Source organism: Gouania willdenowi, chromosome 21, assembly GCF_900634775.1.
Source record: "Gouania willdenowi chromosome 21, fGouWil2.1, whole genome shotgun sequence".
Taxonomy (NCBI): domain Eukaryota; kingdom Metazoa; phylum Chordata; class Actinopteri; order Blenniiformes; family Gobiesocidae; genus Gouania; species Gouania willdenowi.
The window spans coordinates 25,985,423-26,013,282 of record NC_041064.1 but is presented as its reverse complement, the minus strand read 5'-3'; the positions used below and the strand labels follow the sequence as shown (position 1 = coordinate 26,013,282).

At 38.7% G+C, this 27,860-nt stretch overlaps 1 protein-coding gene across 1 annotated transcript in view; it reads left to right on the top strand.

Moving 5' to 3' along the window:
* LOC114455343 (rho GTPase-activating protein 20-like) overlaps nucleotides 1-17,133 on the top strand; it is a 41,652-nt gene extending 24,519 nt beyond the window's left edge. The window contains exons 10-15 of the mRNA XM_028436525.1: nucleotides 3,927-4,117; nucleotides 4,520-4,684; nucleotides 5,594-5,703; nucleotides 6,074-6,263; nucleotides 13,053-13,164; nucleotides 14,267-17,133. Coding sequence (XP_028292326.1) covers nucleotides 3,927-4,117; nucleotides 4,520-4,684; nucleotides 5,594-5,703; nucleotides 6,074-6,263; nucleotides 13,053-13,164; nucleotides 14,267-15,900 — 2,402 coding nt within the window. The 3' untranslated portion in view covers nucleotides 15,901-17,133. The remainder of the gene's footprint in view (nucleotides 1-3,926; nucleotides 4,118-4,519; nucleotides 4,685-5,593; nucleotides 5,704-6,073; nucleotides 6,264-13,052; nucleotides 13,165-14,266) is intronic.
* The last annotated feature ends 10,727 nt before the right edge of the window (nucleotides 17,134-27,860 follow it).

Here is a 27,860-nt window from a genome sequence, read left to right as displayed (position 1 = left end):
TAATTAATTCAGGTTTACTCAAATGAGAATAGCAGGTTGTAGACTGCCTTTTCTAAAGCAGAAACCTGAATGAAACCCACTCAGAACGTTCAGTTACTTCAGCTCGTGCTGAAAAATGTTCAGAGTGAGATGAAGCTTGGGTTCAGTAACTCTAATAAGGTTAAAACTCACTGTGACTTCAGTTTGTTTTTGTGTCATCGTGTCCCGACGGGCTCAGTCAAATAGCCCTCCTCTACCATGTTACCAAGGTATTTTAGGGACCAACTACTCACTTTCATTAGCAGCCATGCTTTCTCTCATAAAGCACATGAAGCAGACTAGCAAATGGTGCGATTCAGCAGAAGGGAATAAAAACTTTGGATGCGTGGGTATATGGGCACATAGACATATGGCACATAGACACGGACTACGAGGGATAGAATGTACAGTACAGCTGGTTCTACGATCTTTGTGCTTTGCAGATCATTCTAATCATTAGATGGTAATGGGCTCACGATAACAATACAGTATTTTTGGAAAGGGAAAAGAGACAAAAACAACCTGCTTTTATATGACTTTAACGCTGGGTATACCTAAATACTTAATCTAGGTATGTCCGTTTCAACTTAAAGGGAATTTAAAAAATGAGATAAACACTACAATACAGTGGTGGTGTACGGTTAAGAAAGCGGGTTTGTAATCAAAGGGTCACCGGTTCAAATCCAATCTGGATCATGCCAACACTGTAGCATGTTGAAGAAGTCCCTCAACTCTTACTGCTTGTCACTATGGATACGTACATCTGCTAACTGAAATTCTAATACCATAAATATGTAATTTTTTCCTATTTAAAGTGCAATTATGTATACATTAATGCACATTTAATAGATCTCATCCAGATGGCTTAAGAAATCCCAGTTCCTTGATTACAGAACCATCTAAACCAGTCATGCCTTGTGTCTTGTTTTATTGCCTGTGAAGGAAATGACTGCACTGGGCATCTGTTCTATAACTCACAGTAGAAAATAATAGAAAGATGACAGGCGCAGCCCACCCAGCCGATGAACTGCATGTCTTCTTATTTAACTCCTTAACAATCCCCTGCTCAGTGAGCTGTAATGATGTAACACCTGATTTACAGCAAGGTCATGTGTGTTTTTTTTGGTTATGGTGAGGCCTGCTGAGAAGCACCAGAGCAGTTATTCTGCTGCTGAACTTTGCCCTGGAGAGTTTTTGGGCATGACGCCACAGCAAATCGTTAAATAATTAGTCTTATGTGAGACATGCTGGGTAATTTGTGGGGCCTTTTGGGCATCTGGCCCCTCCGCCCACTCAGTCCCACCCTGAGTTACAAGTCTTGCTTATTTAAAAAATGTTACTGTACTGGAAATGCTGCTGTATTCAGACTTCATTATACAGGTACAATACACTGAATACAGCCTTCAGGAAGGGGGGTGGGCTGCAGCACTAACTTAATGCATTCCATTGACAAGCCAAAGTTGATTGTTTCGTTTTTTAATCATTATTAAATATTCAAGTTTCCAGTATATATGCAAGCTTTTTCAAAAATCTTGAGATAGAGTGGAGAATGCAAACCCTGCAAAAACAGGAAGTGGCCCCTTTTATCTCATATGCAGACAATTTTTTATCATTTATTTAAATATAATAATAATAATAATAATAATAATAATAATAAATACTGAAAACCCATCAATTATACATGCAATATTATGAAATTGAATGTTTGCTACCTCCCCCTCATCCAGACCAGAATATTTTGTTTCTTGTAGAGATTGATGCTCTTGTGTTGAAGTGAGGTCAAACTTTGCAAAAAGTTTATTTAAAACAAGACAAATGTTAGACAAATATTTTACACTATATATAATTAAAATATTTTGCCGTAGGAGCTAGAGAGTATTTTGTTACGGTAATAAACTTAATAAGTACATTTTTCTATGTTTACTAAATTTTGTTTATTGTCCCTAATGATTTCTGCCCTTGGCTAGTTTTAATAGTGATCTATTAAATTAAAAAATTGTTTTTATTTTTTAGACAAATAATATAAGGTATACGAGTATTTCATTTCACTTGAAGCTTGTGTATAAAGCTCACAATCATTGCAGACTTTTGACATATTAATGTGTCCAGTTGGAACATGCCCAGCTGGCTGTCAACGTCCCCGGCTCATGTCGGTATAGTGCGGCGTTCACTACTAAGAGCCTCTGCAGGAGGCTAGAGCATCAAGCTCGCCTGTCTGAGCAGGACCCCTTCCTTCCTCCTCACGGCACTCTCGTCACAGCGAGAGAAGAGGCGGGCATCCTGATGGACACCACGGCCGCACACGGTTCCAACAGGGGCTCCCATCTCGACCTGGCTGCTTTCTCAAACTCTGACCTCCTCATGTCAGGAGAGGATGAGGAAGATGGTCCTGGGCTTTGTTCAGGGGAGTGTCTGTTCAGGACATTTGTGCAGCGGCGAGTTGGACCTCGCCTCTCACGTCTCTCCACTTTGTGCGTGGCATGGGTGGTTTTACTGTCCTGATGTGTACAGACTTCTGCCCTGCGGGCTGGTGTACACTTGTTAAGCATGTCTGCAATATGTGAGCTACCACATTCCATAGTGACACATCTCATGAAATATTATGAAATAGAACTTTAGGTTATTTACATAACTCCAGTTCTATGAGTAATATGAGTGAGATGTCTCATCAGACAACCCTTTTTGCTTGGGCGAGTGAGAAGAGATGCTTATTTTGAATGATGTGTGCCCGTCTGCCTCCTTCTCTTATAGGAGGTGAGAGTGTCCCTGGTGGACGGGCACGTTTCACCAGCCAATCAGGATTGGCAGATTGAGAAAAATGCTTCTAAAGGCTGCATATGAGAGTGCATCCCATAGTGAGACATCTCATTCATATTACTCATAGAACTGGGGTTATGTACATAACCTAACGTTTTCCAGGTATCTGTAATTTACTTCAGTATTTATTTTACTGAAGACTTTTGTTTTACTTGCTGCATTTGTACACAAATGTCAGGAGCTTTTACAATTTACAATTGGCCGTCGAAGAGGAAAGAGTGGGTGAAGCTGATTTGCCAGGTTAAGTGTATTGTTATGTGTATGAAGAATTCATTTTAGGTAACATTTTAGGAAATCTTTGATCGTTTCAGGGTAAAATAATCAGCTGTGTCTTGCGGCGCAGAACCAACACCTTTGTGTGTGAGATGTTTTTGCCAGATTTGGCTCGCCTTCACTAAAATGAATGTTTTCAATTTGTTTTCCCCATCTAACTCCTGAACTAAACTAGAAAACTCCTGTTTGTTGTTAATGTGCAGTGACTAGTGCATGTCATCTGTACATTCTTATTAAAACGCATCAATGCACTGGCAGTATGCAGTTTCATAAATGCTGAGCTGTTATGTCAGAGTATGCACGTAGGTTGACAGGCTTGCATGCGTTTACTGGAGTGCCACTGGTACACTTTGTAACGAAGCAAACGCTGAACTGGGGAACACAGTTCATCCATGTGCACACCTGCATGAACTGAGACTGTTGCTTTCAATAGGTTGTGTGTGTAAGATTGTGTTCTTCTAGATATGAACATGTCTATCCGAAAGGGTAATTAGTATGATCATGCTTTGTTTTTGCATTTTGTAGTCGAGACATTTGGAGACATTCCTGGTACACTTTAAGTTTTACACTCTCTTATTTGGCATTTGCATTAATCAGACTTTTAGAGTTAGAAAATGCACTTCATAAAGACGGTTTCATAGTAAAATTTGTCTTTGCTTAAAAGCTTAGGCTAATGCACAAATATATATTGCAAACAAATTTTACATTTTGGGAAGGTTTTCTCTTCACATGGAATGATTTAAATACCTGCACTTGTATAAGAATGACCTGCAGCTCACCTCAATCCTGCTTTCTCTGCCCCACCCCCACACACACAGAGCCAAGTCAGCAGAAAACCTTTAAAAGAAAGAGATCTTTAATCAACTGGCCTTTTTGGAGGGGGTCCAACTCACAGCTGGATGGTTTACCCCTTTCCCCAACATTGCTGTCCCCGACTCAAGGCCAGCTGTTTGGGAGACCCCTGAGCTCTGTCTGCTCCCCGGAAAACAGCCTCCCCAAGGCAGTCATGGTGAGTCGACGGAGAGTTTGAGTTGAGTGGGATGCATTAACCCAGGGCTATTCACATACTGTATGTTTCTCAGTGGGCATTAATAAAAAAAAAACACACACACACACACACACACAAGCTGGGCTACACATTTTAAACAGTCATTAAGCCAAATTTCAAATCAGTTAAAAAAGGTTTAATGTAATAAACAGGAAATTTGATGTAAACAGGAAAACAGATAATAAAAAAAAGCTTTCATAGAAGAAACTGTGGACTTATTTTGAAATATATTTTGACCTTATCCACAAATGTTATGAACATATTTTGCTTCAATCTATGCCGTGCTACTCAATAAGATTGAAAATATTGTAAGCAACAGTTCTCATCAATAAACGCTCACCCAGTGTCTCCCTTTCCCTGAAGGACATGCTGGTGTTCCTGTACCTGGAGGGTCCGTACACCAGAGGCGTCTTCAGACGCTCAGCCGGAGCAAAAGCCTGCCGGGAGCTTCGGGACAGGCTGGACTCCGGCAGCGAGGATCCAGAGATCACACTCCAGTCTGTCTTCGTTATTGCCGCTGTCTTGAAGGTAACACGCTCGGCCACACAAGTCTGTGCACTCTTTCAGCATCTGAAAACAGACAACACAAAGCAGCCGCGACTGATGTGCGTCCAAAGTCACCCAAACCCAGACAGGATAATCTGTCTCTGCACAGCCAGGCAGGCGGCCAGTCACACGCGCATTGTTCACCATCCAGGCCAAGCTGCCGTTGTGTTGTTGGGCATCTAGGGAGCTGCTTGGGATTTTAAAAAATGACTTTTAGAACTAATGCCATTGTTTCCCATTTCTTTACCTATTTCTATTCTTGTCATGCTACTTCCTAATTATGGGTGAAATTTCTTTCATGATTAATTAATAGCTACAAACATACAAACAAAGAAAATCACAATATCAGAGATTGTTATGCTCTTTATATTTCAACAATGAGTCAATAGATATTTTTATATCCTGCAGGATAAATTAATACATACATTACCAACAAAGACATATGGAGGATATAATTTTTGATCAAGTACTGCACACAAACCTTCACACTCTGATCCAGCATGTTTCTGATGTCTCCCGACTCCAACATAGCTGAGAGGCTTGTTAGCACACTTTCTCTAGAGCTGATTGATGACACTTCATCAAATTCAGGCGTGTTACAACAGAGAGACCTCTAAATCCTGCTCAATTCATAGCCTTTGTAGTTTAGACAGTTGTTATTGTGAATTAATCATTGATAATGTGTAAAAGTGATTGGTAAAACCTGGTGGTTAGTAGATCAATCCAGCTCTGCTGTGTATCTGGTTTTTATTGGAAAGCCAGTAAATTAATTAAATCAATACATTGAGCCAAGTCAAAATATCACCCCAGATAAAGAAATATTTAGAAAAAGAACCCAATCATGACATCATTTTGTCAAATAACTGAATTCATCGACATTTGTTTCTCCAGGACTTCCTGCGAAACATCCCAGGCAGCATCCTGTGTGTTGATCTGTACGACCAGTGGATGGAGGTGATGGAGGGAGACGGAGGAGAAGAGCGGCTGCCGGCCGTCCGAAGGTACGACATGCATTTACAATCTGTCTCTGTCTCACGAGCAGACGAACAAGCTTTTGTCAGACTGTTTGTTTTCCTGTATTAGACATTTTATATTGAGAAAGACAGGCTGCAAGTTTTATTTTACCTTGGGTGTTTAAATGCTCCTCATGTAGCAGAAGTTTTCCTTTTGAATGTTAAAGTTGTTAGCTTTAGTCAAAGAATGACAATGAGTGTCTCTCATACTGATTTGTAAACTGCAGGGTCTGTCTGGGGAAGTCTTTATTTGAAAATGTCAATTGTAGAATTCAGTCATTTATTCAGCTTTGAAAGATTAGAAACAGAACATTTTGTGCTGTTTTCTCATCTCATCCTTCTTGTTTCTCCATCACAGGCTGCTCCACCTTCTGCCAAGTGAGAACTTGCTACTGCTGCGGCACGTCATCGCCGTGCTGCACTGTATACAGGGAAACGCCCAGGACAACCAGATGAACGCCTTCAACCTGTCTGTTTGCATTGCTCCCAGCATGCTTTGGGCCTCAGCGCCAAACACCCCAGAGATGGAGGGGGAGGCCACGAAAAAGGTCAGTGAGGCCATGGATTTTGAACTAAGCTCTATGAGGATTAGCTAATTTATAAGTTGTTAAGGTGAGTTGAATGTTGATCGAATAACATACAGTATATGTTAAATTACCTCAAAAACCAGTAAAATGGAAGCTTGCACAAAGATGAGAAAAAGCTACTTATCATTATCTCTAAAGCAACTCACGTCTATCAGGCTTACAGACACAAATTCCTAATTTCACTCCTTGGTATGTTTTCTGATTTTCCCCATTTACTATGCTAGTGTGTGTGTCTGTGTCTGTGTGTGTGTGTGTGTCTGTGTGTGTGTCTGTGTCTGTGTCTGTGTGTGTGTCTGTGTCTGTGTCTATGTGTGTGTCTGTGTCTGTGTCTGTGTCTTGTTGACACTTCTTACAAACTGAGGAATTCTGCCTCTCACTGGAATAATAAGAAAAAAAATTCTTGTCATGCATGATTGTGTAATATGTCGTGCTGCCATGTTTATCATGAAATACATGTGACCGAACTAACTCCACTCTGACTGACAGCTAAGATATTGGGGTCGTAACTGACTCGGTCATCGCGTGTCCTCGCACACATAATCTCTGCCCGAGAGCTTTTTCTCAACGCTCCAAAGTCTTCCCTCAGAACGTGACAGGTGACCTGTACGTGCATGACGTGACCCACTAACACACAGCAGCTATACACAGTAAAACACATGGCTGCACAGTCACATTCACATGTCATAGTAGGCAATTATTCAAGCTAAAAAAAAAAAATGACATTCTTTTTGTATTTTTTCAAACTTCGACTTGACAGAACATGAGAAATCTTCTGTTTCACAGGCTTTCATTATTTCAGGCAATGTTTCTCAAACATTACTACATAACTGTGATTTTGCACAATATAAACAGCTTGTTTTTGGGGGGTTGCTATTTACTTTTTTCCCTATATCTGATAAATGATTATCCTGCCCAACACTTCATTTCATATTTTGAGGGATTTCCCCTCAAACTAATCTTAAATCACATTGTGGATTTCCAATCAGAGCATCATTTTATCTTTGTTTTATTGTCGGCAGAAAACGTGCCGATATTACAGCAATGCTAAAAATAATTTATATCAATGGGCCAACATTATCGGGCCCAGCGATCGGATACAAGCTTAAGTCCAGGAATGGAACCCTTTCAATGTGAGGTTTGCATGTTCTCCCTTTGCTCATGTTAGCAAGATACTGTGGTAATTTTTTTGTATAGTTAGAAAATAATGCGTATCAGGGTAACCTACTTACATGTCATAATTATTATTTGTTTTTGATTCATTAATTATCATCTATTTAGCTAAATATATATCCTTAGCAAAGTAACATCTTCTAGAAATTAAAACATTTAGTTTGTTTAAAACTATGGCCCCTGGTTAGACAATGCAAATGTACCCAGAAGCCATTCTTTTTTTTCTTTTTATTCAGTCAGAAGGTGTGTTATCCTTCAAGGAGAGGAGGGGCAATTTTGCACTCAGGGTTGCAGCCACTTCATTGAGCCAGCTCAAATTCCCTTATATGCAGCTGCTTTGTGAATTACATCCAATTGAGAAGTAAATGAAATAAAATTTTCCAAACAGAACGTGTTCATTTAGAGAAAACACAAACAAATAAGAAAGTGTTTATTTGTACGGTTGCTGTACAGACAACCCCCGATGCTATTGGTACGATTACCAAAGTACAAGTACGTAGGTTTAGGATTAGGTTATAACCCAATACTGCAACTATTTTTAGGGTTAGGGTTAGGTTTATGGTAAGGTTTAGTCTTAGTAACGCAACCTAAACTGGCCAAATTGGGGCACTGCATACAGATAGAATGTTGGTGTATTGATACGGCAACCGTACGGATAGCCACTGCCAACAAATAAGCAGCAGAAACCCAACGTTAGAGGAGAAAGTCATTTGGGGGAAAAAGAAAAGATGGCAATATACAGTTTATAAAGAAAAAGAAGGTAAATATAGTCCATAAGTTTTCTTTAAACTGTTTTCTTTAAATTAATTTATTAAAAATTGTTGACTACCGTTCCCTTTATTAGCTGTTCCCTCCCTTTCATGTCTGGCCGTCGTGCAGCTGACAGTCAACACCTGTCTGTCCACCATGCGAAATGAATGAGCAAAAATGTCAGTGCAAATCAGTTGAATGTTTGGTATCTATTCATTGGGGCAAAACGCGTTAAATTGATTGCTCAAGTTAACAGATGCAATCCTAATTGTTTGGAGTAAGACGACTGCAACTGCAATATTTGTAGCATATCCATCAAAAATTTTGTAGTTTGTGAGTTTTTGTAAAAGTATTTAAAATAAAATGCTGTATCATAGGTGAAATTATACTGTGCCACCCTCTGTATGTTCCAAATGCAAATATTTAAAAACCTGCAGTCTATGGCTAAAAATTAACACTGTGCAATCTAGGCAGTTCCCTACCTCCGATGTAGAACACCAGCCACCCTGATGCAAATTCTGTTTCCTAACCCTAAAAAGATGGTAACACAAGTTGCGGCGTGCGTCCATGGAAGTAGCACCGCGCCGCAAAATCTCCACACTAAGCTTAATTCATAAGGACATGTCTGCTACATCGCAGGAAGCTAAATGGTAATTTGTGCATGTGGGCGCTGAAGGCAAAGCTATCTTCTTGCCACATGTGGCAACACTGACAAAAAAAAACACACACACAATGTATTTCTTAAGGAGGATAGAATGGATGTGTAAATACTTAAAAGTAAATTAAAATCATTTTTAATTTTAGCTACTCTCTTTATGCAGCAGGTACCATAAGTATTAATGGGCTCATAGTAGTATTTGAGTAACTTTTCATTTTTTTATAAACTCACACCCAACTCTGGTGTAGATGTAATAAACAGTAAAAAGAATGTGGCCAGAGTCAACAGAAAAACCCACCATGTCTCTTAAACATAAAGCCTTAAATTCTCATTGATTAGTGGTGAGTTTGGAAAACTAATGTTATTGAGTTACACATTTTGTCAGTGGGTGGCTGCTGTGGTCGTCTTGTCAAATGTGGCTTTGTGTGTCTCAAAGCGGTTGGTGTTCATTGAGAAACCATGCAAAGAATTTTCTAGAAAATCCCGAGGCAAAAAGTGTGTTTTTGTTGAAGCAATCCCTGTCTGTCCCCCCACCCCACCCCCGACACACGCACACACGCACGCACACAGACACACACACAACTACACTTGTCAGCACAAACACTTTTGACACCTACAAATAACCCAAATATCAAAATGCCCCCTGACAGCACTCGCTCCCTCGTACACAGCACAGTTGTGTGTGCGTTCAGAGCACTAAGGGCCTTTTTCTTGGAAAACACAAAGTGGGATTTTGACATTTGTCCCCTTGCGGTCACAGTGTGAGGTTCCTCACTGTGTCTGGTTTCCAACCTGGCATGAACACAGGAACATTTTCAGTCCTAACAGTAATTCAGCCCGTTTACATATTCTTAGCTCAACATATTCAGCCATCGACCCAATGTGCGGCTTCTTCAAGCTTTGGAAAGACATTATACACTCTGACAGCATCATCCTCCACATATTTGGTGAATGATGTATGGCCTCCTGTTGATTTACTTCCTCCTTTTTTTCAAAGGTTTTAAGATAACATCCTACAAAGATAAGGCAGGGAAAACACCTCTGTATGGGCTGTTGATGGATGGATGAGTGAAAGATGCCCACAGGCATCGTTCAGCAGTGCTCCGTATCACGTAGCAGCACTCTGAGTTAAGGCGAGGAATGCTGAAGAACTCAGGGAAGGAGAGTCATAGAGCTCAATGAGAGAAAAACAGAGAGAGAGAGAGAAAGAGAGATGAGCATTATAAGATAAAGCAGGAGGAGCATGTACATAAAGAAATATGAACTGAATTATATCACTCACTTAAATGTGGTTCACACAAAACAGCTGATGGATATTTATCCATCTTTGCTTTCAAATCAGACTCATGCATTATAGGTGTGTAACAATCCATTGATCTAGATTGATACATTGATTGGTTAAGCAATGATCCGATCAAATCGATAGAAACATAAACCATAAACAGACTTAATTTTTGTTTAAAAGAATGATTTTAATTTAAATGTGTGATGCATTTCAGCAATAAAATTGTGAAAAAATCTAAATTGTTTGGAATTTATTTCTATCTTTGGGTGAAATGTAACTGTTTGTGTTAAATGGGTAAATTATATTGTCTTAAATCGATTGAAGGCCCCTGAATTAAACAGAATCTAAATCCAATCGTAGCAGATTTTCCCGTACTGGCAAAAATTGCACAGTTGTGCAATATAGTGGTTTACAGGCTACTGATTACCTTGTTCGATTATTGGAAATTAGTTTTATTCTGTTGTCTGTCTCAGTGTATGGCATATCAAACAGTTACCATGTTTATGTTCTAAATGATAAAATAGTATTTTTAGCTAAATGATGATTTCATGAAGTGCAAAAAAGCAAAAAAAACAAAAACAAACAAAAAACACAAGATTTCCTACAGGAATAACTATTCAAAACTCTTTCTGATCACATTTAATCATCAAGTATTGAGTGTTGTTTTGATCCTGTAAAGACCCTTAAATGTTGTGTTCTTTAGGTCAGGGCCGGTCCTATGACATTCTGGGCTGGGGAGCAAAACCATTGCGTAGGGCCACCACCACCACCACCACCACACACACCCACCCCGACTAGCGACATCCACCAACTAGGGCAGGGCGATATGGCCTTTTTTTTTAGTATCTCAATATTTTCAAGCTATCAAGTATATCACAATATATGCTATACATTTCAATATTGAGGTTTCCTCTAACTGTTATAGCACAGTGTACCTATTAGTTTCTTTTTTTCAGAGGCAAACCCTTAAAATAAGGTAAGTCAGTTAAAGCCATATGCCAAATGTCACACAGGGACCTTTATTAACATAAGTGTAGAGAACAATATCATAATTTATAAAACAAATCATGTGCATTTATGCACATTTTAAAAACAACCTGGGCTGACCAAAGTGATGTACAGTTTTTTTGTATTTCTACAATTAACTATCAGTTATTGATTTATTATTACTGACAATTGTGAATTTATCAGATACTATTAACAGAAGAAGTTTTATGATATAACACTTACCACTATTAACACACACACACCCTCTAATGATGATCTTCTGAGGACTGTCCCTTTAAGGGAGCCATGGTAACATAATGCCAGAGTTGAGTCAGACCAACCTTCTTCCTGATTTGTACTGAGCGCATGGACGAAGCTTTATGTTACTTTTCTGTTACCGTGCCATCTGAAACGACATAGAAGCAGTGTTTGATCTTCCCCTGCATACAATAAACGTGCAGTGTGACAGTAACCAGTTGTTCTGAGTCCTGTTTATAACGTTATTGACCTCTGGATCTCTACACATTCGCACACATTCACTCACGCACACTAACACTCTGAAGCCAAACCATTTCCAAATTTAACCATAATTCTTTTTTTTTTTTTTGGTAAGTGTGTGTGTGTTGAGTTTCACTCAGAGGGACATCGACAGTGTCTTCTTGTTCTGCTGCTGCCCGACGTTAAACCACGAACCGTAGACCTTTTTAGCATATTCTGCTTCCTTTTTTGTACTTGTACTTTTTATTTTACCTCTCCCTGTTTCTGGCAACCCAGTTTTAATCTATTTACCATCATGTTGGCAAGTCACGGTCTGAATGTCTAGCATTGACTCAAGTCTCTCTTGCGCATGCGGCATGGGCAATACTAACTAAAGGTGGAGGGAGGGGCGTGACGACACACATTTTGACACATTTTTGAAAATAACTCGTTATGGGGGGGGGGAAAATGTAAGAGCAACATAAAGGGCCTCTTGTACTGAGTGACCAAAAAAATTAAAATAAATAATAATAATCAGAATTTTATTTTTTGGCCTGGGCCCAGTGCAATTGCTCCTGTTGTAACCCCCGTAGAACCGGCCCTACTTTAGGTGCAGCACAGTAGATTTCATGTGTTGCCTCATCGCAAGAAGGCCAGACTTTGATTGTGTGCAGTTTTCTCAAGATCATCTTGTTTCCTCCTACAGTTGTAACACATATTTGTTATGATGACTGGATGTTTCAGGTGTGAATGTCTGTTGTGACATCGACTACATCCTGTCTAAGTACCAAACTAGTCATGCATAGTATTGGTTTGAGCACCAGATGGATGGATGCTTCTTTTTTTTTGCTATTTGAAGGGGCATCACACAGATATACAAATAGGCAGCATCAAAGACAATGTAGCAGTTTGCCATATGTTTATCTTTCCCCTGTTTCCATGGTGTCAAAGAGACTCAGCAACGAGTGGAAAAACAAAACATTTATAAACACGGTGTGAAGAATCTAGTGGAAAGTTTCCAGTGTTCAACTGTTTATCAAACGACTTCTGTTAAAAGACAACATATGTGTTTAGTGCATTTTGTCTGTTTACTTTAAGATTCAACAAATTCCTACTCAGCCAATAATGAATGTTTGATGTTAAGTTGATGTTTGGAAACCCAGTTACAAATTTCCCTAAATTCGGTGGGCACCGAACTTTGTCTGCTGCTTCAATCATGTTTTCTCTGCAAGAGAGTTTAGTTTTGTACAAACTGTAAAGAAAGCAAATTAAAAAAAAAAACATACTATAACAGCTTGTCAAACTCTTTGCCTCGCCTGTAATGCACCATTTACCAACGATGCAAAAAAATTGAAGGTGACTTTGGCAAAGTTAAATATCATAATTTGCCACATAATGTAATCTATTAAATGTCTCTTTGCAGGTCTGTGAGCTCATTCGCTTCCTCATTGAGAACTGCAACAGCGTCTTAGGTGATGTCACCTCATTGTTCAAGACTTTCAGCCAGAAGAGCAGCAGCAGCGGTCATGGCTCTGGTAAGAACTACAAGTTTGGAGAACCTTAATGCATTTTCTATTTGAAGAACACTAATAGTTTTCAGAGTTTTTGTCACCTTTTGATTGCTTCAAAAACGCAGAATTATTTAATGTTGTTCCATAAATCTTTTGGAGGTTATTGTTTAAGAAAAGCTGAGTCTGGTTACAAGACATTCTGCTCGCAGTGACAAACTATGTTTCAGGATTTGATCCAAATATAGAGCTATTAAATGCTGCATCACCAAATATAGAAACATGCATGTCTAACAAGAGAAGTACACACTCCATGTCTCTAAGGGGCTATTAATCACAAAAAGTCAATTGGTAACCCTTAAATTGATTACGCAATGGCTATTTTTGTGTTTAAATGGTTGTGTGTTAACAGAGAAATAAATACTGACTCAGTCTGTGCTTAAGCCATTTCAGTGTTGTTGATTGAGGTCAGCAGGTTGACCTGCTGTAATTGCAGTGATTGCTGTAGTCACCAGTGTCCATTGAGATACTCATGAATCTCCCTATTCACACAGTAAACCTTGAAATGTTTTCCTCACCATTTACAAACCATTACAGGTCAGAGAACACAGTGCATGGCAACCCACTGTCCTCTGTTTTACGTATTTTTGAAGTGAAGTCCATCTTTGTTCTTTCAGATCTATTTAGTTTTGTGTGAGGTTTCCAAAAAAATAGTCAATGCCAGAATATATTTTCACGAGTGGTTAACTTGCCCTGTTAGATAAAACATAAGTAAAGTGTAGTAAATGGACACACATTTAACATTTTATAAAAGATATACATATGAAAAAAACCAAGAAAAAACAAACAACTACTTGTGGTTGCCAGTTTAGAAACCACATTGGAAATTATTGCTGAATAGTAGCAGTAAGTGAGCAAAAAATTATGAGCAACAGATTTGCAATTGAACATTTGTGTGCTTGGGCATTCTTGTGGACGAAAAAAAACCTTTCCATCATCAACAGTGATAACAAAAAACAGAACTCACTTCTCCATCAGTTATAATGGCCAATTACTGAACAAAACCTTCTGAGGAGGGTAAGCAGTTGTCTTTTCAGCATAACTAACCAACATATATGTCTTTTCACAGATGTGTCGTCCTTCCAGATGAACGACTCATCCTACGACAGTCTAGAAAATGAACTGAACGACGACCCAGAGTCTCCCTACCAGGAGCAGCTGCCACTTCGCGACAAAGACAAACCAGATAGCCGCAGCTGTGACTCTGTGATAACCCTGAGTGACGGCGACCCTGACCCTGAGACCGACCACCAGTTACAGCTCCCCCCGATGACCAGACAAAGAAGATTCAGTCCTGCAGTTCGTCAATCACGCACACGCCAGGTGAATGGCCAATCACAAGGTGCAAGAAGGATAAGGAGGAGTTCAGAGCCAGCCTTGGCCCTCACAAGCACACCACCATCAACCGCATCGATAGTTAACGCTGATAACCGTCGGCCAGTTAGGAAGGCAAGCTATGATGCTGCCATGGAGGGAGAGGAAGAGGAGGATGAGGTGTTTCTGGAGCAGGGACTAAACAGACTGCAGCTAAAGGAACATGAAGGTGAACGATGTGACAATCGAGGAGCCAAAGACTTGAACAGTGGGCGGAGGAAGATAAAGCATGCCCCCCCACCTCCATTGCGACTGGATACTAGCTGTTCTAGTCTGTCGTCACCCGCAACCTCCCCAACAGGCTCCTCCCTCAGCTCTTTAGACTCTGCTTTCTCGCAGTATTCCACAGACTATGTAACAAATAGTGTGCTGGTAACTGAGCCTCTTTCCTCTCTTTATGCTGGACGGTCACAACAATCCCCCAAAGGTTCTCCCCCTCAGAGAGAAGCTTTGCCACAGATGCCTCTACGGATGAGCCAAGCCAACTCCCACTCCCACAGCCTCCATCCGAATACCTGGCTCAAGAAGGACCGAAGCCTTTCCCTGAAACAACCCGATAGAGGACATTCGGAGGACTCAATTCTGGTAAATGGAAAACCTCACCCAAGCAGCCATGGCTCCTCAGTTGCTGCTCAGGAGGGAGTGGTAACATGTCAAAATGGCCAACAGAGATCAAGCAGTCCTCCATCATACCACCAGGCTCTTGCACAGTTGCAGCACAACCGCTCTCCTTTCTACCAAGAGACTGAGAAACCTCTGACAGTCAGAGAGCTAAGGCAACTTAATGACCACAGCTGCACCTACAGAACTTCATCTGATAACATCAAACCCCACTTGCTGGCTAGTAATGAGCATGTTCAACCTCCACAAGGTATTTTTTATGGACAAGGTGCGACAACGCTAGTCCTCCAGAAGCCAAAGTCCCACTCTCTTACTCCTGCTGTAGATGGCCACAAAGGAAGAAAGATTCATCTCCGCAGAGCATCTGAACCTACGAAAGTCAGTGCTAACTGCCAATCCTCTAAAAGCCTTACCTTAGATAGACCTTGTACTTCCAAACCTCTGCCTCAGGATGGTGGCCTCAGAGTGACAGATGTGGAACCTAAACGAGGCAAGACACACGTTTGTTTGTCTCCTTCAGCCACACAAGCAGTGAGGGACTACTTTTCCTTGCAAGAAAAGGGAGACACTGATGTCTGTCGACGAAGGAGTCACGAAGTGGCCTTGGCTATCATGCAGGGTAAGAAGGAGTGGCAGAGCAGGCGGTGCAGCGACCCGCGAGTGGAGGACTTTGAACAGCTTTTTTTTGCAGAGGAGTCGTATGTGTAAGTACGAGACCAAACTGTATATGGGAGACCGGTTTTAATCTAACATGTCCACTTTTTTATGATATAAATGTTTATATCCTCCAGTATACACCTGTTTCCTGTCATTAATTGCTGTAATGGTACTTCTAAGCTATCAGGACTTTGAATGATTGTTTTTTTAAGATTGAGATGTACTTGCTCCATCCCACCTTTAGAATATCTTGCTAACTCTTGATTTCAGAGACTAAAGTTCTTGCATTGAATCCACAATAATGTGCATTAAGGTAAACAATGCTGCCTCATTCACATGCTCTCCTCTCTTTGCTTTGACTTCTAAAAGCCAATTGTCTAAAATGTCTGTGGAAACTTACTTGGAGTAGGTTCGGATTAACCTGTTTTTTCAGTTTACAATCACCAATTTAAGGTGTTTAAATTTGGTTTCAGGCGATGCAATTATTCAATGTCTTTGTTTCAATTTGCACATTATTACCCTGGGCTTTGTATATTCTTGTTTCCAACAGTTATTATTTTGTAATGTAAAAATGTAATTAACTCATAAAATCCTGTTTCTGTGTACTGATATCAGAAAAAAATTGTTGGACTAAAAAAATCATGCCCTTACTGATTATTGAAGAAAACAGAGCAATTATTACAGATTGTGATCAGTTATACTGTATGAATTACAGACATCTTTTTCTCTGTAAATGGTATTGGTATTTATTTGTACTGTCTTATTTTTCTGGTATGAGGAAAACACATGTTTGAGGATATGTTTAGAACTCGCAAGGACATAGTGTAACGTCAGTGTTTGTGCAGGTGTGTCTAATATGGCAGTTTTTAAATACCATTGCCTGTTATTACAGTGGCAAATTTGTAGGTGAAACTTTTTTGTACATGTACATTTTTTCTACAAACTTCATCTTTCATTCACCTTTAAATCAGTGTACCAACAGCATTCATCATATTGTGTTCTAACTTGTAACATTTTTGTATTAGTTCATTGTTGCTATTTTAATTGTCTTTCAAAGTAAGTGTTGGGTTTTTTTTAGATTTTATCTGATATCTCCATTGAAATAAAATGTCTACAGCCTGTATAGTTCTACATATTTATGACAAATATATATGTATATGAATATATAGATATGATTTTTCTACTTTGTTGTAGTGTGTGTCATAAAAATCTAATGTGTATTTTTGTACATGCCAATTCTGCTGCTGCTGCTGTTGTTAAACAAAGTATATTTGCTATGTAATGCACATTTGTATATTGTGTACATCTGATGTCCAACGCTCAATGAAACAAGGTATTGATTTGAATAAACTTGTGTGAAACTACACTGCAGTTCATATTTGAGTTATTACAAATGCAGCTACTAGACATTGATTACCTTTAAAGTCAAATAGATGTCAAATTCACATTTTAGTTTTTGATAAACTTTTTATAGGCACGTTATAATGAATATGCAGATTTTATAGAAATAATATCAAATTGCAAGTTGACATACTGCATTGCCGTATGTCAACTAATAACAAATATTAGGTACCGTCCTGTCTATGTTTTCAGAGGTTTGCTCTATTTTCTACCAAATCATGCACAGGCTAAAAGTTAAATATGTACTCCAAGGATGTGTGGTTTGGGTTAAGTGAGGAAAAAAAAGGTGTATAACATCAAGCTGCTAAATAAGATGGATGTCGATAGTGATCAGGTTAAATAATGTGATCCTTTATGAAAAAATGCAAGGCCCAGATGTCAGAAAAAAAGTGTTTGATGAGCATCTCCTGTCAATGCAATTTCTGTAACACCAACGATATTCACTGGTACCCATACCATGAGTAGAATAATGCATGTAAACATTGAATGTTTTTCTAACTTTACCTATTTTCAAAGAATGTAATTGCATTAATCTACCAAATGGTGAGATTTGAACCCCAGTAATAACCAATGTTAAATTCCCATTTAGGAATTGCAGGCCTTTTGCTGGTCATCTTTACATCCTCAGACCCCTCTAATGAGGGTATTTCTACTCAGAATACTGATAAGAAATGCCAAGCAGTTTCATCAGCCAACATGCACCTCACTGTGAAATAAGGTCATGTCTGATATCATCTGTTTCACTGGTGAATTTCAGTCAAAACAGCCGCTAATGGTGTTTTCCTCTTTCTACTCCTTCCAAAAAGCATGCAACTCTCTGGAGAGAAACTGCGATAGCCTCACATATTGTTGTTCTAACATACATTCAGCTGGAAAATCATGCATGTGACTTAGCATCTGGGGTCAATTAGTTATCTTTATGTAGATAGTACCATACCAGATGATAAAGATGCACATTTGTTTGTTTTTTATGAGCTTATCTCATGTATTGGAAGCACTACACATTTTTCCACATTTAAAACAATCAAAATAAGTTTGGTTTGTGGGACTCAACCTGTAAACATTTTGTTTAACATTTTCAAATCCAAACACCACAAATTCCTAGCATAGCTCCTAAGCGTTTAACACAAACAACAAAAGTCAGTTACATAATAGAAAAGAAGATTTATGTATCAGCATAATAGAGACAAAGGGGAGACCTGGGTAAAGACACCAGTTTGTTTGGATGTGTTAGCTTATACTGTATCTGGGAGTGAATGTGCATTCAACCAGGCAGCAACACCTCATGTACATGCAACGTCTTCATGTTTATTAGAGTCAAAGAAAGGCAGACAAGCTGTTTCAACAAAATACTCAAAGTACTCAAGAACTTAAAATACTTTAAGATAAAGAACTAAAAATCCACCAAGGTATAAATCAAAAGTGTCCATTAAAACGCAAACAAGGAATTCTGGAAGAACACAAACAAGCAAACCTGATGAGTTAAACATTAATGACAATTCACCAACTCACACTCCTTAATTAGTGAGAGAAGGTATTTAGTAAGGTGAGCGTCACCTGTGTGGACAGGACACAAAAAGGAAATCCACACCTCAGCTGCGTCCGAATAGTCCCTCCTATCTCCTTTACTATCCACTGTTCCTTCACCCCGGAAGTGTTTAAGTGGTGGCCATGATAAAGAGCGTCCGATTTCTCTTTAAGCTCAGGAAAAGAGGCTCAATGCTTCCTTTTTACCTCCTTGAGCCTAGGAAACACTGATGCATCCTTTACCAAAGGAGACGAGATAATGCTGACCCAGAATTTCTTGCGGCAACAACATTTAAAGGGACACGCACACCAGAGTGCTCACGGAAACTCACAATGACCGTACCAATGAAATAACATGCCTTGAACAACTTTAAATAAATAATCAAAAATCCATATCTTATTATATGTAAGACATATTATCAGATTATAACTGACATAAAACAGACACTCTGGGGTTCAATGAAAAGGGATCAGAGACATTTTTAGCCACATTTATTCAACATAATTCATATTAGCGAGTAGAAGGTGAGTGCAACCATTCTCAACGTGACGTTCTTGGTAGCCTGGTAGCCTCTTTTCCTTTGATTTACATTCAAACCGTGTGATTTTTTAGATTATATCATCGGAAAGTGTTATAAATGTGCTTTTAGTCCATTTTCGGAAATTTGTAGTTTTTTCACCACGGCAGACGTCACTAACCTTCACGGCCGTCAGATTATTATGTCACCTAGTGGAAATGAGTCTGATTGTCAAAACAAAAGTGATGGCCTTTTCCTAACACCTTTCCTTAACCCCATGATGTCATCCACGGGGTTATGGAAAAGTGGATAGGAAAGGAGATAGGAGGAACTATTGCTATCTCTTCATTCTGTTCAGACTGCCTTTAGAGTAACTGAACCTCTGCCTTGTCCTGACCTGCCACTAGGAGGGAAATTTAAAAAATGCCTTGATTATGGGCGGGGCTCCTAGAGCAGTTAAGACACGCCCAGTCTATACTATAGAATCTCCAATGGGCAATCTATGCTATGTTAACTCTAGCTACTCATTACTCACTATACCTCTCTAATCACTCTTCTCTCAATTCAACCTACTCACCACAGATTGTAGAGACCACAGGTGACAGCTTTCATAAAAGGGGCGGGGCTAACAGTTCTTGTTTGTGACGCAAGATGGTCCCAAAACTACACATGATCTTGTCAGCCAATAGCAAAAATGAATTGTAATAGCCGGGTTTTACCCCATAGAGGGCAGTCACTCTGACAACTTTAAAGAGAAGGGTGAGGTTGAGAGGATGCACAGAACTCTGCAATGTTTGTCTGAATTTCATATTTGTGCTTTTTTTTTACAAGATTGTTTCTCTGTCTGAGTCTGCATGAGGGGACTGCATGTGTAATTCCTCACTGCTGGTCGATTTATATTCTAATTTCCAATGTTGTTGCACTGTTTTTCATTTTCATTCACGTACCCCCTATGACAATTTTGGAACTCCTGTGAGTACCCGTACCCCACTTTGGAAACCTAGGCTCTACAGCAATAAAGAACAATAAGAAAAGTAAACAAAGACCAAACACAAAGGTAAATGCAATATAGGATTATTTTTTGTTTCTCTGCCATATACACACACACACACACACACGTTTAGTACTTAAATTGCATCCTTCACACTGTTTTCTAAAAGCTGTTGTATTTGCGCTTCCTTCATGTATGTGTCAGTAACAGTGGGTGGGAATGTGACCCAGACTGACTTTTGCTGGCAGCTTAAGCCTGACTTTCATCTAGCTCTTTGTAATCATCACAAAAGCTCATCATAAGGTTCTCCACGAAATCAGTCAAAAAGCTTTTCTACAAATGTGAGGAAATTCTCTACATCCAAGCATCATAGAGGTTGTAGTCAATCTATTACACTTTAAAGGCTAAGATTAAAATATATATATATATATGTTTGATGTCTAAAACCCAAGCAGAATTGGTTCAGATGCTGTGCTTATTTGATGGGTTTGTTCTTTATTCGAATTGGGGTATTTTTCCTTGCAGAGTTGGACCATCTCTCTTTCTTTGTTTTTTTGAAGATTACTTGTAATGCTGTGAGGTAATGAGAGACGGAGGACATGGCAGATAAGGCCGTGACCTTTGAAAAAAACTGAAGACATCAAGGTATTCCACTAGGACTCACATCAAGGCTTCAAAAGCACAAAGCTCTCCTTTTTCGCCACCTACACACATAGTTACTCTCTGATTGTCACGCTGGACCAGACAGGAAAGGACTCAAATGCGAGACCGAGAATCATAGTAAAGACTTTATTCCAAAAACAGGTTCGAGACACAGGCAGGTTGTCAGAATCAAGCTGAGGTACACAGGGAGCAGGCTGAGGCATTTTATTTAGACATTATACACATGTTGGTCATGCAACTGTTTTGATATTTTACACATTGTGCTCATTACCGCAACAGAAAATTATATTGGGTTCAGTATTAGGAGTACTATTACTACTTTTACAGCTGATAAAGAACTAATGCCACTGACAATGCAGCAGTACTTCTAAATCTGTGTGCTTTTACTTCTTTTACTATGTCACCAAAACATGGGAAGCTGAGGGAGGCAGCTGCTCACTCAGTGTACAATTTACACCACAAAAGCCATTTGTCTCCCCTTTTATCCAAAAACATTGTAATGTCCCCCACACAGCCAAGGTTATATAAGAAGCCACACAATCTGCTCAGAGACCCAAACACAACAGAAAACCTCTTCAAAGACCATGAAGAAAAAGTTATGTCAGCTTCTTAGTGTAAATGACAGATGAATGTGTGGGGAAAAAGGATATTTTTGGACATTTTGCAATGTTTGTTGAGTTAAATCATTTCAATATTCAGTGAATTGTTCATAAAATAATTGTTAGTCACAGATCTATCTGGGTAATTCTCACAGGTCCCTGTAGAAAGATACTTCTGTAATAAGCATTTACCACTTTGAGTGACCAATCAAATACTTTATTATTGAAATAATAATGAAGTGTGAATAGGACATGTTTAAAAGCGCTAATGAGAATCACCCATCTGGGCTCTGTGTGTGTGCTCCTTACATAAGCTCTCATGGGTCCTGCTCTCTGGTCATGGTTGTCCACACAGACTTTGCTGTGGCCAAAATATAATAGCGCTGAGTCAGACCTCACTTTAGAGGCAACGCAACACTCTCTCTTCTGTGCTGCTGGAGGTCTTCTGTTACACAACAAGAGAAGACCTCCAGCAGCAGATATTTTCAGATCTTTCACTGTGAGAGCCAGGATTGCCACCTTTGGTCTGAGTGCAGGGTTTGGATCAAAAAAGCTTCGGTTGCAGATGCAGCTGTGATAAAAGGACTCTTTGATGCCTAACCTTTTATGAATTGCTCTGTGGAAACTTTTGACTTTGAGGCAACACAAAGAGAGATCAAAAAATATATTCTCACCATCTGGAGAAGTTGTACAAATACTATAAAATATCACACTGTGTAACTCCTTTAAACAAAAATGCAAATATGTGTAGTAATAATCATCATGTATGTATACATATGTAGTCTAGTAATAAACATCAGTGGAGGAATAAAAGTACAGTACTTAACTTTGCATGATTCTTAATGGATTTGGGTTATGTCAACTATTTGATTCAGCAGGCTCTCCTCAAATACATCCTGCTTTTTAAAAAAATGTAAAACTTTTTTTATTCTGAACAGACTTTTTGCCCATGATAGAATTTTAATTTGTCTTCAGAGAGTGATACTAAAATGTATAGAAAGATTCTACAGTCCACATGTAGGCTAGCAGTACTACGTGTACTAGAAAATAGTCTGTGCTATCATAATAAATGTGTTCACACACCCACAGCAATCTGACCATCTATTCTCTGGGGTACTTAGGTTGGGAACCTTAGGAGTAAAGCAGTGTTACTTATAAATCAATTTCAAGACAAAGGCACATTGTTTTTATTTTCTGTTTATTTTATATTCATGAGAATTTTACAAAACCAACAATAAATGTTGCATTGCGAAAGCCAAAATGCTACAGTAGCCAAAATAACAGGAAAACACAAATCAGTAGGCACCCAAAAGTGAGTTGTTTTCAATACATACATTTGCTTTGTTAGAGTAGAATACGATCTTTGAGTATCATTTATTTTAATGGGATTTGTTTTTGTTTTTTTAATAATCATACTTCAACAGGAAGTATTAATATGCATAGGCAGAGTTTGAGATTCTTGCCAGAGGGGGCAGCAAAAACAAAAAATTCATAAATAAAATAGAATAAAATTTATAGAACGTCTCGAGTTTTGCTTCACAAATTAGAAATGAAAACAAATGTACCAATTGAACTGTTTTTATGATTATTATTTCCCATTTCTGTAACATACGTTTTGAAAGCTGTATTATGGACCTGCCAAAATAAATCTAAAATGTAGCTTGAAATGTTCAGCCCCCACTGTAACATAAAGAATGAGAGAGTAAAGTTGCTCAAATTAACCAGTGTTATTATTTATTATGTTCTACATAATACATCATACAACACAGATACATGTGCTTTAATATGGAAGATACACTTTACCATGAAGGGAGAGACTTGCTGTCAGTTGTAAATCACTAAGTTAAACAACAGGTAGGAGAGAATAAAAGGATTCATATGAATTAAAAGCATTTAAAAGTCCAACAATGTATATTATGGCATTTAAAGTCTCTAACAACGTAACTCCACCTTCTCTGATTATGGTGCGGGGAGGCGGGCGAGTAGATTATCACAACACCGCTCAATCCACCGCTTTAAACCTTTGAACTTCATATTGCCATTTTTATCATATCCTCGTCACTGTGTTTTTGCCACTTAACATATGTTATATTATGTACATTATCTTAAGAATTTAATTTTTTCAAATGAATTTGGGAAAACTTGAATAAAAAGTTTTGGGGGGGGCCATGCCCCCCCTGCCCCCGCAACCGTTTATAAACACTGCAGTGCTGGTGTCTCATTCTCTGCTGTGGGGAGGAACATCTGGAACTGTCTGATTCTCCTCTGGAGCAAAACTCTGCAATCAAACACAAGACAATTCACGTTAGACATTAGAATGAAGTAACCTTTATTTTTACATCAAACTTGTGGTCATATTTTTTCAGTGTAAATGAGAGAAGTTACATACATTTATTGTTTTGGTTAACAAAAGTCTTTCTGTCCTCTGCTGATGTGGACTCTTCAGTGGGCTGCTGTGGATGCTGGGCTGGAGCTCCTATCCTCCATCTTTCTCCTCTTCCTCCATCTGTGGATGCAGGCGCTACATTTTACAGACATTAGTATAGCGTAAGGTCTATTTTTTATTTATTTTTTTTACATTACACGTGTGTAGTATCTTTGCTTACATTGTTTTGGTTAATAATAGAAGTCTTTCTGTCCTCTGCTGATGTTTCCTCCTCAGGCTGCTGATGTGGACTCTTCAGGACTCTGCTGTGGATGCTGGGCTGGAGCTCCTATCCTCCATCTTTCTCCTCTTTGTCCATCAGTGGATACTATTGGTCCAGTCTAACATTTTACAGGCATTAGTATAAAGTAACCTCAGTTTTTACATTAAACATTAATTCAATGTCTTTCTGTGTCAATGAGAGGCTTTACTTAGATTGATTGTTTTGGTTAATAGAAGTCTTTCTGTCCTCTGTTAATGTCTCCTCCTCAGGCTGCTTGTGGGACTCTTCAGTGGGCTGCTGTGGATGCTGGGCTGGTGCTCCTGCCTGACATTTTACAGGCATTATTATAAAGTAAAGTTTATTTTTACATTAAAAGTGTGTTCAGTATTTTTGCTTACAAGGTTTTGGTTGATGAAGAAGTCTTCTTTGGTCTCTGCTGATGTCTCCTCCTGTACTCACTTGCTGGGATTAAAAAGGTTATCTCTAATTCTTAACTCTAACCTAACTAAACCTATTATTTTATGCATGTGACAGGACAACCACTCCTGCTGTGGCCCGTCATAAAGAAACAAAAAATAAGATCCTTATCATCAGAAAAGGTTTCGGTACCAGACGCTGCCTGGGACATTAGCCGCCCCGCAAGACACAAAGGCCAACTTACCTGAAACAACTATTTACATAAGAGCCCAGGTGCAAGACGCACTGGACAAACACACATGGCCAGCCTTGGTTGGTGTCAATGTAACCAAAGGCTGAGCTAATCCTGCCAGATGCAAGGACTAGCTGTGGAAGCTAAATAGATGAGGAGCAGGAAAAGGAAAAGCACAGATGACTCTAAAATGAGTCAGAGCTGTCGTCCCGTCTCGGCTTGTTCATCCCAGGCTCACACTGACTGTCAGAGTCGGACTCCTGGGAATAGTTACCTCATCCTCAGAGTCACTGGAGGCGGAGGAAGCAGACTCCTCAGGGGTCTCCCAGCCAGGAGTCACCTCATAGATGTAAAGCAAAGCTCCCTCAGGAAGGTCCTGCTCAGGTTCTTCTGGGTCTTCTGGTTCTTCTGGTGCTTCCTGGTGTTCTGGGTCTTCTGGTACTTCCTGGTATTCTGGTTCTTCTGGGTATTCTGGTTCTTCCTGGTCTTCTGGTGCTTCTGGAGGTTCCATTCACTCATTCCCCCTGTTCACAGCCACCACCATTATAGCTAAGCTTCACACTTGTCACCATACTGGCTGGATTACACAACATAATAAGCACAATTTATTCTACAACCTCACATCTCACCCTCACTGCAAAACAGTCTATTCTTCCACACCTTTTCTATTTCCTGCCTTGAGTCTCTTCTCCCTGCTCCCTTTCCCCTCCCCTTCCCCCTCCCCCTCCACTTAGGTGTAACACTGCTCTCCCTTTTTATATCCTCCCTATAATAAAATATTTCTTACCCTTCTTAGGGAGGCCTGGTGATGGTCACAATTAAGCAATAACATAAATCAATGTATTTTATTGCAATAACAAAATATGCATTGCTGTCTCATAATGATTGCACTACCTGTGGTGTTGACCTTTGACAGCATGTGCAGACAAGTAAAAAAAAAAAAATATATATATTTTTTTATTTCTAGAGATTTTTCACCAGAAAAAGCATCCATTGAGGACCATATTAGATGCTACAAAGGGCCAGATTTGGCCCTCAGGCCTTGAGTTTGACACATGTGGCTTAAACTAATTATCGACAGGGGAAAGTAAAAATGACAGAGAAAACATGAATCATTAATAAATCACCAACTAATTCATTTGTAGAAATGTCAGCCTCTCCAAATACACAAATGACATGAAACTCTACAGTATTTCCAGGGTTCACAGTTGTCCCATGTCATCAGACAATTTTTATCACATATTGGTGAAGGTGAGGTTTTTGTGTCTTCTTCTGTACAGGAATCTAATGATTTTATGTTTGTTCGTGGATTTAGACTTTAGACTTGATTTGTGCTTTTTGAAAGTGAACCACATCTTTGAATTTAATTAGTTTTGATTTTAAGAATAGTGGATGTATGATCCGGACCCCTAACCAGTATTATAAAATATTCTTAGGGCTCATTTCTGCTCAATGGATAGTGATTGTAATGAACTTTTCTAGGTATTTCCCCAGACTTCCACACAGCAATTTAAATACGTAACACCAGTGAACAGAAGAGCATGTGGAGGGATTTTTTAAAAAAAATTTTATTGAAATGATTCGAGACATTTTGTGTGATTTCGAACTTATTTTATCGTCTAATATTATGCCCAGAAACTTATTTTCATGAACTCTTACACCATCTGTCAATAATTGTGCTCAAGCATTGTTTTTGCAATTAATCACTTTAATGTAATTTAAATTAAATTCTGTGATCATTTGTTCCCATCAAACCACTTTTTCATCTGTATCATGGCTGTTTATGTTTGCATATTATCACTAGAATATGAAACATTAGTGTTATCCACAGACATTACCCCATTTGATATTTTTGAAACCTTGAAATAGTCATTTATTAATATAATAAATAATTTTGGACCAATACTTATCTCTGGGGGACGCCACAAGCAATGTCAAAGCATGACAATGTATGTATATATGTATGTATATCAAAATGTTCTAATTAATACTGTCAAATGATTTTTTTTTAGATCCACAATTACTCTATTGCATTAATTAATGAAGGTGTCTACTGCACAAGTACAGTCTGTGTTTTAAATATGGCTTAAATCTGTTTTTAAACCCTTATTGTTCCTTCTGTATACTTACAGTTTCATTTCACAAATTAAAAATGTTCTTGTTTGAATGGGCCACCAGGTTAAGACTGGGCGTCTGTAATTACCTGCTAATCCATAATTTCAACATCTTTGAAGATATTTTCTCATATTACACCACTAACCATTAGATTTTGTTTTAGTTCAGTATCACTCCTAGCTAGATATGCTTTGCACACCTAACTAACTAACTACACACTTGAACATGTGCATTCATTTGTTAACCATTACGTGTGCAGATGTCCACGTCAGACCTACTGGGAGAGCACTGGGAATCATTAGATCGTAAATGATCAATAAATCAACATGAATCCTGACAAAACCCTTGTGTAATAATAATAGTCATAATAATAATACATTGGCAATTTATTGATAGAAATTTACTCAAGTTAAGCTAGAGCTGCACAATGAATTTAATTTTAATCTTGATCATGATTAATGTAACCTGATCGTCTGCAATATTTAAATTTAAAATATGGGCTCTGCACTCTGTAATAGTATATTTATTCATAAAAACACAGATTTTTCCCTAATTTGATAGATAATTGGGATTATAATCGTGATTACAATTAGGGCTTTTTAATAATATATATACTTATTTATTTGAATCTTTATTTAACCAGGAAAGTCTTTTCCACTACAGAAGACATTGAAACTGCACAAAGTGAAACCTAGGCATGTTGAACAGCTTGTGTTTTTTCAATAAAATCTAAAAAGAAAGTACTAGCTTTCTGCATTTATTTGTTGTTCTAGGCATATACCTCCATTAAGTTGCACTAAAGTCAAAGTTGGTTTAAAAGCCACAGGCAGATTGTATGTTATTTTTTTTATTTTAAGTTGTTGGCACATGGCATGTTAAAGCCTATGTTTTGAGTGTAAA